This window comes from Engraulis encrasicolus, chromosome 4 (assembly GCF_034702125.1).
Source record: "Engraulis encrasicolus isolate BLACKSEA-1 chromosome 4, IST_EnEncr_1.0, whole genome shotgun sequence".
Lineage (NCBI taxonomy): Eukaryota > Metazoa > Chordata > Actinopteri > Clupeiformes > Engraulidae > Engraulis > Engraulis encrasicolus.
In genome coordinates this window covers 18341342-18353841 of record NC_085860.1, presented here as the reverse complement: position 1 = coordinate 18353841, position 12500 = coordinate 18341342, and the positions used below count along the sequence as shown (strand labels likewise).

Below are 12500 nucleotides of genomic sequence, written 5' to 3'. Positions count from 1 at the left end.
TTTTTTTTATTATTTTTTTTTAAATAAAATGTATTATATAAAAATTAGAATGAAAATGTAAGCTTATCATGGGTATGTTGAATTTGACTTAATTTAACCCAACTGAAAGAGGAAAGATATCAATGATTTTAACATGCTTCCATTTATTTCACAAAAAGGGAGAACTAAGTCCTAACTTTTAAGTTGACAAATATTCAAATATTACATGCTATAACACATTTGACATGTAAAAATAAAACAGCTACACTCCTGTAGGCAATGGGACCATTAGGTCAGTGCAGTATGACTATTTTGGTTAATGACACACTGAGAACGAATTGGACTTTTATTTTGATACCGCTTTCTGCGAGTTTTGCGCTTATGAATCAGTTGCTTCCTATCATGAAACTGCCGGCCGTGAGAAGCATAGAAGTAAAATCAGAAGTCAAATTCAATTTTAAGTGAACAACTGATAGGGTTATGTTATGTTAAAATGTGAAAGTTAAGGTAACAAATAATTTTAAAAGATCGTTTTTTTTAGAAGTGTATGCACAAGAATGTTTCACAAAACTCCTGTGAAGCTGAGCCTTTTAAAACAGTCAAATTTTATTTTTGTTATAGTGTTAAACATCAATGTTAACTAGGCAACAGCACAAAGTCCCCTTCCGTCCATCAGAGTCTAACTGGCTACATATAATTAGGCCAGTTGATTGCAGTTAAGGACAGCGCAGTGAATCTGATGGATATGTTCAATTATCTCGCATTTTGCCGTCCGGAATCCCCATTCAATGCCACGTGGATATAGCCTACACTAGGCTACTGTAACGTAAGTCATAGTCTACTTTGTTCTGCTAATCTGTCATTGTTTGTAAATTCATGTTAATTTAATTTAAAATGGTCAGCATAAAGGCTGGGAACAGTCACTTGCACTAACGTGGAGAGAGAGGGGGGAGACGGTGACGCTGCTGACCGACCTGCACTTGCTTGTAGGCTACTGTAGCCATAGTCAGCTGGCGCATGCTGTTCAGTCCCTCCAGGATTTTGCACTGGGATTTTGTGATTTTTGCGGTCAAAATGCCTGATTTTGTGGCGGCATTTTCTCATTTTTTGCAAAGATTTTGCGGCATTTTCTCATTTTTTGCAAAGATTTTGCATCCCTTTCTGGGTTTTTTTGGTAGGCCTAACTGAAAACCACAATCAGTCTAAGCAGGCTTAAGACAAAAGAGAGAGAGATTCAGAAACACACTTCCTATATAATAGAATAATAAAATATTGTCAAAAGCTGTCAGAGCGTCTTATTAGCCAGTGCGTCCAATGTGTAAAAAAAAATCATGTCCGCGACACTCATAAATCTCTGTCGATATTTTTGAACGATTTCGGGGGGAAACGGGACAGCGCGTTATGAAAAAATACTTGTGGGTATAGCCTACCATTAGGCCTAATGAAGAGCGTCGCGGGGTACAGTAGCCAGGCTGTATGCAAGCGTTACAATGTCACCTGTTGGAAGACGCGTCTCTCTCTCTCTCTCTCTCTCTCTCTCTCTCTCTCTCTCTCTCTCTCTCTCTCTCTCTCTCTCTCTCTCGTGCTCGTATTGCAAGCTGTTGCATAGGCTATTATTTGCTTGATGCAAAGTTGTGATGGCATACACGCTCTCGTTGACATGGTTGTGTGCATGGTTGCATGGATTCGCAAGACTGTATTGCAATAACACAGTGAAAGCGTGGAAGGGCCGTTCACTTCCTATCTCGGTGTCCTTGACTGAAACAAGTTGCAAAACTCCACACTTCCGAAACCTTTGCGATCGGCACTACAGTGATTGTTATCAGAAGGCTTGTGCCTACGCATAGACATAGACCCTTAAATTACAAACATTAGCGAACATTGAAAATAAAAAAGATCAGACAACGACCGTCGGGTAGCATGCTCATGAAAGCGACAGGGGAGAGTGGAGAAGTTCCGCAAACATGTAGCCTAACGTAAGATGTTTGCTACTGTGCGACAGTACCGCCACTATTTCATGACTGCATACACTTCTTCGTCATGGATAAATGGGCAACAATACTTTTCCCACCCAGGATTACACTGAAAAGTAGGCTACTGCTGTTAAAAAGGGTCATGAGTGTGCAGCACCGACGCCTGCGTGTATGTGTGAGGGAGGGGAGGAGAGACGCGGAACAGCTGAGATGAGGGTCGCGACTTCCGAAATAGCAGGCAATTCTTTTTCAATGTTTCAGTGACATATTAACAAAAATGCTTCGTATTGGTTTTCGTCTCCGGTGGTATTGTAGTCACATTTTAATTTTTTTGACAAAAATATTAATCAATAAACTCCACAGAATGTTGAAATTTTGCGGGAAAAATGCGGCTTTACAGGAATTACGCGGCATCGTGAAATTATGCGGAATATCATTGAATTTGCATGAATCCACGCGATCGCTGAATCGCGAAAAACTGGAGGGACTGGCNGTTACATTATGCATTTCAGTTGGCTGATAGAAATCAGTCTTTCCACACTCAATATCCTACGTAGTCTTTGTGTTTTATGCTTGTAAAAGTAGTAGGATTTTATTAATAGCGTCATCCGCCGGTGGTCACTCTATTTTTTATTTTTTTTTGAAACCGTGGGCACCGTGCGGTTGCCCACTACCCCGTTCCGTGACATGCAAACCGTACGGTCTCGGTTTGCAACGCAAACCGTACCATGCCTAATACACACAGCTTCAGGTTGGCAGGGTGCGTTTGTGTAGGATATGTAATGAGTGTCACATGAACCCCCATGCTGCATGAACACACACACACACACACACACGCGCGCGCGCATGCACACACACACGCACGCAAGCACAAACACGCACACGCACACGCACGCACGCACGCACAAACAAAACCGTCCGCCTGAATGCAAACACGTGCGTGTGTGTAGGCTATGTAATGATTGTCACACAAACCCCATGGCCCACACGCTGCATGCATGCACACACACACACACACACACACACACACACACACACACACACACACACACACACACACACACACACACACACACACACACACACACACACACACACACACACACACACACACACACACACAAATCCCCCATGGTGCCTGCATGCTGTCTGTTCCTTGGTCTTTAATCAGAGGATCAGAGGTGTCACTATTCTCCTTGATAGGCTAAAGTGGAAGGGTGTGTGTGTGTGTGTGTGTGTGTGTGTGTGTGTGTGTGTGTGTGTGTGTGTGTGTGTGTGTGTCCGCGTGCATCTGTCTCTCTCTTTCTGTGTGTGTCTGTGTGTGGGTTCATGTGCTCACCTTGATAGCTCGAAGCCCACATCATCATCATCATCGTCATCCTCATCCCTGCACTCACCGACCGCACAGCTGTTTCTATGCAGTGTGTTTATGTTATGGCTTGACAGGAATAGAGAGATAGAGTCAGAAAGAGACGCAGGGATAAAGGACGAGAGAGAGAGAGAGATAGAAAGATAGATAGAAAGAAAGGACGGACGGAGGTTTACTGAAATGAAAGACTGACACAGCGACAGGAATAAAGAGATAGAGTCAGAAATGCAGGCATAAAGGCAGAGAGAGAGAGAGAGAGAGAGAGAGAGAGAGAGAGAGATAGAAAGAAAGGATGGAAGTAGGCTTCCTGAAATGAAAGACTGACACAGCGATAGATAGATAGCTTAGATATGTTGCAGATGAAGGTCCTCTAATCTCTCGCTGTCGTCTGGTGACTGCACATCAAAGACACTGGTGGTAACCACATGTGTTGATTGAAAATGCACTAGGGCATGTGGGTACACAAGTGTGTGTGTGTGTGTGTGTGTGTGTGTGTGTGTGTGTGTGTGTGTGTGTGTGTGTGTGTGTGTGTGTGTGTGTGTGTGTCTGAGTACTCATGTATGTGCGTCTGTGTGTGTGTGTTTCAGCGTGTGTGTGTGCACGTGTGTGTGTATCTGCATACTCATGCATGTGCGTCTGTATGTGTGTGTGTGTTCTAACGTATGTGTGTGCGCGCATCTGTGTGTGTGTGTAGGTTTCAATTTGCGTGTGTGTGCCTGCGCGCATGTATGTGACAAGTAGCTTACACCATTTGTCATAAGGCTCTGACAGCACAGAGTAGAAATGCCTCACTCATTCAAGCATTACATTACACACATTAGCTGATTGGTTCATATCCTGGTCCCTTGCCACTGGTGGCAGAGCTGCTGCATCTTGTCATGTTTTACTGCAAGTTGCAACGTCAGCACTGTGTATTCTTCACATGTTGTGTGTTTTGTGTTGGGTCGGTAGCAGCTTGTATGCCCAAGATTAATTTCCCTCGGGGCAGTATAAAGCAATCTTAACTGTAGCCTTTTGGCGCAGATGTTGTCACCAGCAAAGGTGAAAAAACTCATCTTTGCATCATAGCAACACTGCTATGGCATTACTTAGAGTAACAGTAACAGATAACAACTTTGTCAGTACCATAAGTGAGTAGGTGACAGACTAAGACTTTGTCATTATAATAAGTAAGTAATAGATCAAGACTTGGTCAGTACCATAAATAAGTAAGTAACAGACTTCTTCACTGACAAGATTAATTATTGTGTTATTTTGATGTGTTACAACCAGTGTTGGGCAGTAATGCATTACAAAAGTAATTAATTAATTGCTGCAATGCATTACTTTTTGCTGTAATGCAGTTATGTAAGGCATTACAGGGCAAAAAACTGAAATATTTACTTAGTTACAATGCTAAATAACCTGAGTTACAATGCATTCCAATGTCCTGGATTTTTACACTGCCAGATCCATATTTAGACCTACAGTTCTTTTGGCGAAAGTAACTAAAGTAATGCAAAAGTAGTGTAATGCCTTGCATTTTAAAGATAGTAATATTGTAGTGTAAGGGATTATTTTTAAAAGACAGTCACGTGCCATCAGTAATGCATTACTGGATTTGAGTAACTTGCCCAACACTGGTTATAACTGCATTGTCTGCTCTGTGTACTGTATGAGTAAATTGATCTTAAGTCTTGGTCTTGATGTGCCCTTCTGTGTACCTCCCTGGCTTCTACATTGATAAGATTTGTTGTTTTGTGTTATTTTCATGTGTTATTGGTATATTAGTATATATAAGTTGTGTTATTGTGTTTTTTGATGTGTTATAACTGAATTCTCTGTGTATGAGTAAAGTAATCTTTCCTGAATCTTGATCTTGATGTGCCCTCCCTTCTGTGTGTCCCACCCAGGCTTCTTCATTGACAAGATGGGTGACTACGGCACTGGCTTCCTGATGGCAGGCGTGGCCCTCTTAGTCTCCGCCCTCTTCCTGCTACTGCTGGACCAGATGAGCAGGAGGGGGCGTGGCCTGAACAAGGACAGGAAGGGGAGTAACGTGCATGACTGGGAGCAGGAAGTAGCAGATGCTTGCAAATTGCCAGATGTCATCTGTAAAGAAGACAAAAAATCCCTGGAGGAAGACGTCTAGGGGAGACTGGGGGAATGATATTGGCGTTTCTATCCAACTTATTACCACGCCCACCAACTCCGCCCATTTCAACAGGATTTTCAGCCTGCTGGTTCCTGTTAGGCTGCCCCAGGGGTGCGTTTCTCGAAAACGTAGTTGCTAACTATGTCAGCTACTTTGTTGTTTACAATGCAATTTCCCATTGACAACTATCCAAGTTGCTAACTGGCTAACAGATACGCTTTCGAGACGCACCCCTGAATGTAGCACTAACAATTGCTACCAAAATAGCAATGGTGCGGCCCTTATAACTGTGGATAATACGGTGTATACACACCAGATTAGGTGACTGAAAGTCGGCAGATATTATGTGTAAAGAAGAATTTAAAAGCAACTAGAGAATGGGCAGACCATATGATTTCTGCCCAATGTTGTACTGAATTATTTCGGGCATAACAACATCAGAGCATCAGAAACAACCACGGCATAACTGAGAGAAACATTGTGAAACGTGAATGATATACTGTATGCATTGGGATACACATGCTCAGTTTGTGCCTACGTGTGTAACTCAGTGACGTGAAACCATAAGCCATGAAGAGGATGGACATGCAGTATGTCCAATGAAATAGGAAATGATAGAACCAGCACAATCAAGAGAACTAAGAACTTTCCAAATCGTGCAAAGATGGACAACTATGGATAAGCTACGGTGCATTTGCACATGCTCACACTCACTTTGTCTTCACCTGCCTTGACCTGTGTCAGACAGTTCCTGCTCAATGAAGCTTATGGCCTGACCACAGTAAAACCTGTGACAATTCAGTGGCAAGAAAAAAGAGAACTGAACCATATTTCTCTTGCTCTCTTTTACCAAATGATTCAATCGGACAGATCAATTTAAGTCTTCAATCACGTTTAGGGTCCGGGAGTATGAAGAGGATTTTAAGGGTTTTATGCTTTTTTGAACCCTAACTCTGGAATCACAAACATACGCCGTAACATGCGCACACAACCACACTAACTGACAACAATCTTTCTAGTTTGCACTGATATAGGAATTCAATCATTTGCTGAAAATGACAATCACTATGATCACTATTGTACAGACTAGCTGTTGCACTTTGTAATCATTGTCCATTCTGACTTGTGACAACTTTTTCATAAAGTATGTGATTTGAGCCAGCCATTTTCAGAAACAGTTGATACTGATAATGAAAGCACAAAATACCAGACAGGTAGACCAGTTAGTTGAGGATATCACCTTTGTTAAGAAGATGCAGAAGAAATACATGGTTTTGTAGGCCTGCTCTATTGCTGCCTGTGACGTAATATGACCTCACAAATTTATCACTCAGGTGTTCGCTTGTCTTATAGAAATTCATTCTTCACCCCTCCATAGTTTATCATAATATTTCCTGCAGCGTTATCCGTGACTAAAGTGTCCTTGAGATAAGCATCTAAGCCCACTTTGCTGCAGAGACTGTTCACAGTATCTTACGGCAAACAATCACGTTGAATGAAACCCTCTACTAAGTGTAATGTAGTATGCAATATTCAATCCCTGCATGGGAGACCTCACCAGAAGGCCTCACCCGCATTGCCAAAGATTTAGTTAGGCCTAGTACATGGATGTCAAACTCTGGCCCAGGGGCCAAATCTTGCCCACGTGGATAATTTATTTGGACCACTAGATCATTTCAAATGTGTATTGCAGTTACCCCACATACACCACTAAAGTAGGCTACAGTATAGGCCCTAACATGACTTGAAAATGAAATGTGGTATGTCATAGGAATATACTGTAAGCGGCCAATGTAACGGCTCCCACTCATACAAGAGACTATGTTTAGGCACACTTAATCTACCATGTGTGAGTGTGTGTTAAATGCACACACAATTTTAACCCATTAAAGAAATTTGAGTGTGGCCTTATGTCAGGAAATGGCTCCCTCTAGTGACTTAAGTCAATAACGACATCTATCCACTCAACAATTAAATCTCTTCCTGTTTACTTTGCCATTATGAGTGCCAGGCTTTTGCTGTGTGTTGATGCTGATCCTTTTACATGTAATGACATTCTGTAGTATCACCAACTGTGAACATTTTAACGTGAAACCAATAAGCAGCTCGCTACATCGATGTGACTTGTGAATGTTATTCTCTGTTTAATAATTTATTTGTTAATAACGGCAACATTTGTTATTAGAAAATAAAACTGTCAAGAGACCAAAGTGGAGTGTTACATTACATTACTCCAGTCATAAAAGTGTTTGCTAAATAATAAGTAACTTTTCTGCCGCTGTTAGACCCATAAAGATTAAATACACCTCAGTTCAAATAACTCCCTGCTTTGGCTGAAGCATATATCATCCGAGGTGTGTGTGAGCGCGCGCGCGTGCGCATGTGTGCATTTGTGCTTGCATGCAAGAGGGCGGCGTAGTATGGGGTCTCTCCCAAAGGAAATTCCGGAAAGAGGGACCGACAGAGACGTGTATTTTCAATGGTGGGAAACCGCAAACACTTCAAGGGGCGTCAAAGATGGTAACCATGGGGATTCACACAAGCACTATAGCATGTGTACATGTCTGTAGGCCTATATGCTGCCACACACACACACACACACACACACACATACACACGCATGCAAATTCTCTCTCTCTCCCTCTCTCTCTCCCTCTCTCTCTCTCTCTCTCTGACTCTCACTCACACACACACTCACTCACTCACTCACTCTCTCTCTCACACACACACACACACACACACACACACACACACACACACACACACAGCACAGCACAGCACAGCACAGCACAGCACAGTACAAAGACAAGATAAGCATGTTTGAAATAGGAAAATAAGCAGACAGCTCGGACTGATTGCGTATTGCGGTGCGAGCACAAACAGGCATAAATAAACGTGTAACCTCATAAATCTACAACAATATACTGGCGACCATAGACAGCAGTGCTGTAAACATACATCCCATCATCTCGAGGGCTGTCTCTCACGCATACACGCATACACAGACACGCATGCACGCACGCATGCACGCACACACAAACACACACAAACACAAACACACGCGCACACACACACACACACACACACACACACACACACACACACACACACACACACACACACACACACACACACACACACACACACACACACACACACAGTCTAGGTAAACCGATCCCTTGGTCTTGCATAAACCAAAAATTGGACACATATATGTCATATACACAACTGCAGTGATCTCTAACTATACAGTAACCACACATACTGTATTCATTTTTTAGTGCTTTTTTTGCCTGTATTTTTGACAGCACAGTGGAGGAGAGACAGGAAATGAGTGGGGAGAGACAAGGAAGGATTGGCAAATAACCCGGGCCAGAATGGCACAGAGCAATTTTACGAAAGGACGATAAATAGTAGAGGGGAGTACTTTTATTAATCCAGAAATAAATTAAGGCTATGATAAAAAGTCTGGTAGGCTATGTTTAAAAAGACACACAATAGACAAAGACAATACCTCAATATTCAATATCACCATATTCTAAGCACACACAAAAAGTAGTACACACAATTCACCATACACAGTAACATGCACATGTTGACACTAACATACACAGACACACACAGTCGTACAGAGAAAGAGAGAGAGACATACAAACAAAGCAGTTTTTTCCATCGGCAGTTATATAAGGCGGGGAAAAGCCCTTGTTTTATTGTCGGAAGAGAAGAAAGCCAGATCAAACATTCCCATCACCCTGCTTCTGCATCCCACTGGGCCACACAGACCAGATCTCCGCTCCGTCCTGTTCAAAGACAAAGCGCTCTAAAGATGCCTAAACACTCCTAAACACTCCATTCCATTTAATCTCTCCTTCATTTCGTCGATTTAGACCCATTTTGTTAGTCCGGCCGCAGCCAGGCAGCAGCCACAACGGCCTCTTCAAATGACAGCTCTGCACTACACTGCAAAACTGGTCTGTTGTAAAACTGGCCCTCGCTTCTCCAGTGTTTATAGTCTGCTGCTGTGGACTACATGTACTGTATATCAACACACTGAAGTGAAATGTCCAGGCTGTGTGCATGCGTGCGTGCGTGTGTGCGTGCGTGCGTGCGTGTGTGTGTGTGTGTGTGTCTGTGGGTGCTTTGTCTTTTGTTGTATACAGTACTGAGGTTGTGGAGAGGATGACACTGTTATCCCAGCCTGCATGACAGGCCAGACTGTAACATGAAAAGAATGGTCCGCACGTGTACGCACTGTATACTGGCAAAGCTCTGGAGCCAATAGCTGCAGTGCAAATCATAGACATGTACAGACACGCATGTGATGACCAACAATGTCACCTTGCTACCTAAAGGCCTTGTTATACCCTACGGAACTGGGTGAAAGCATCCGTTTTCGTAATTACCATAGGGTATAAAAGGGCCTGAAGACTTCCAGAATGACTCAATTCAAACTGTAAAAGTAATCTTGTTGCGATTGAGGGACGGGTTTTGCATCCTTTTTGCCTATCTCCAACAAAGCAGTGCTAGACCGCCTTGGTGCGTTGGTTCATCTAGTTTTCTAGGCTGTCTAGGCTTCATGGCTATGACAATGCGCTTAATAGGGCTGCTATCGGAGCAGGTCAATGAGGTATCTGACCCTATTGTATGCTTACGCATATACTGGATCAGCTTCTAATGTGAAGGATAAAAATAGCCATAAGTCTGCGATGAAGAAAAGGATAACAGGGACAGATTAACCCCTTAGCACAGAGCTTCTGTTATAACCTTGCTATCACCAGAATTGTAATGACCAAGTCTTAGTATGTCATTTTAAGACTGTTGGTGGTGTCATATGAATGTTGTGATGATGTCGTTGAGTGTTTTCAGCAAAGAGTGAATAGGGCCCATCTGCGTTGACTGGCCCATCTACAGTAAGAGTCTAAGGCAGGTGTTGGCACCTTTTTCATTCGAGGGGCCACTTCAAATTCATCCAAGGGCCATAAAAGTCCTCCGAGGGCCGTACTATGAACACAAACCAGGATTTCCCCCTGCACTCTAGGCCTATATTGAAGGCAGCCAGTTTTAAAACCGACCCCATTTTCTCTTAGTCTCCTAAATGTAACTTAATTGTATTGCAAATGTATTTTCTAAGATTCCTTTACAAAATATGTGAATTCATGTGAAGCGGCATAACATTCAAATGATATCAGGGGCCGAATAAAACAGCCTCAAGGACTGCAAACGGCCCTCGAGACATATGTTCCCCACACCTGGTCTAAGGAATGAAGTGGCTCTGGGCCACAATGGCTTTGTCAGTGGTACAGTGTGTTATGTGAGGGAAGGGGGTAGGAAGCCAGGCTCCCGGTTGGCCTATCCATTAATCCACTTCTGTGTGTGTGTGTCTGTGTGTCTGTGTGTGTGTGTGTGTGTGTGTGTGTGTGTGTGTGTGTGTGTGTGTGTGTGTGTGTGTGTGTGTGTGTGTGCGTGTGTGTGTGTGTGTGTGCGTGCGTGCATGCGTACATGCGTGTGTGTGTGTGTGTGTGTGTGAGAGAGAGAGAGAGAGAGAGAGAGAGAGAGAGAGAGAGAGAGAGAGAGAGACTTTGTGTGTGTGTGTGCGTACAGTATCTGCATACATTTGCGTGCCGTGCGTGCGTGCGTGCGTGCCTTGCGTGCCGTGCATGCGTGCGTGCCGTGCGTGCCGTGCGTGCGTGCGTGTGTGTGCGTGTGTGTGTGTGTGTGTGTGTGTGTGTGTGTGTGTGTGTGTGTGTGTGTGTGTGTGCGTGCGTGCGTGCGTGTGTGTGTGTGTGTGTGTAGGAGCCTGTATATCTCCTCTGCAGTGCAGGCCAGATACAGTAGGCTGGCTGGCAGTGGCTTTGAAGTTTGCAGATCAGACTGATAGAAGCTGCCCAAGGGGAGTCCAAGAGCACCCCAGGGTCCTAGCACCCTCCCTCCCTCCCTCCCTCTCTCCTCCTATCCTACATACAGTATATGGGTTTCCCTTTTTTGTTTTCCCTGGCTGCGTGACCCTGGATGCGCACAACTCAATCTCTGATTGTTGGAAAACGCTGTCGGTCAAAAAATTAGCTCACATGGTTGGCTGCCAGTATCTTGCCCCTCCCCACAACACTGTGTTTATAAAGAATAAAACAGGTATAGGTTTTTCATTTACAAGCATTCTTGTTGTGTGGAGGGGCAAAATGTTAAGCAGCCAACCACATTTTTTGACTGACAGCAGTTTCCAACAATCACAGATGGAACAGTGCGCAGGCAAGGTCGCCCAATATGGGGTTGTTTACAAACGACAAACCCATGTATGTATATCTGACTGCATCCACTCCTCATAGCTGTTCTCTTTGCCTCTTTTTTGTCAGCGTTTCTTCTAAGTATGTCTCTCTTCGGTAACACTTTACAATAACTACCCAAAAAAAGCTTAATAAACACTTTATTAACATTTAATTATAATTAACATTTAACAAAGCATTTACAAATGTTTGTAAATGAGTAAGAACCAAACTACGACAGCACAGTGGAGTGGGAATCAACTTCTACTGTGTGAGTTTTAATGTGGTTTCATGCCTTCTGGTCTTTGAATTATAAACTTCCAGGACAGATAAGACTGTGCTGTGTCTGTTGTGTTAACATAGTATTTCTTGCCCATTTATAAACATTTGTAAACATTTTGTTGATAATTAGTTCATTATTTATTAAGTGTTTATAAAGCTTTTTTGGGTAGTTATTGTAAAGTGTTACCCTCTCTTCTCTCGTTCTCTTTACTTGTTTCTCTCACAGTCTCGTCGTCTTTGATGTCGCCTTTGCATCCCTGTATTTCAGAGAATCTATTCCCTCCTCCTGTCCAAGGGGTGTTCCCCAAGTCCCCTCACCCAACCACCCCCTCCTGAGGAGGCTCTCTAACGCCTCACTACTTTAAGCCCCTCCCACAACCCCAAAGTACAACTTTGACCTTACTGTCAACGGCCGATCAGTCACTATGGTAACCGGGAGCTGAAATATTTCTGTATTTTTCTTTCTCCGTGGCCTGCTGTGTGACCTGCCGTGTGAGAGGGTC

At 43.3% G+C, this 12500-nt stretch overlaps 1 protein-coding gene across 1 annotated transcript in view; it reads left to right on the top strand.

Annotated features, from left to right (window-relative positions):
• The window catches only part of si:dkey-246g23.4 (uncharacterized protein LOC559426 homolog), a 30302-nt gene extending 22619 nt beyond the window's left edge, over positions 1-7683 (top strand). Inside the window, exon 7 of the mRNA XM_063196832.1 lies at positions 5214-7683. Within this exon, the coding sequence (XP_063052902.1) occupies positions 5214-5452 (239 nt within the window). The 3' untranslated portion in view covers positions 5453-7683. The remainder of the gene's footprint in view (positions 1-5213) is intronic.
• The last annotated feature ends 4817 nt before the right edge of the window (positions 7684-12500 follow it).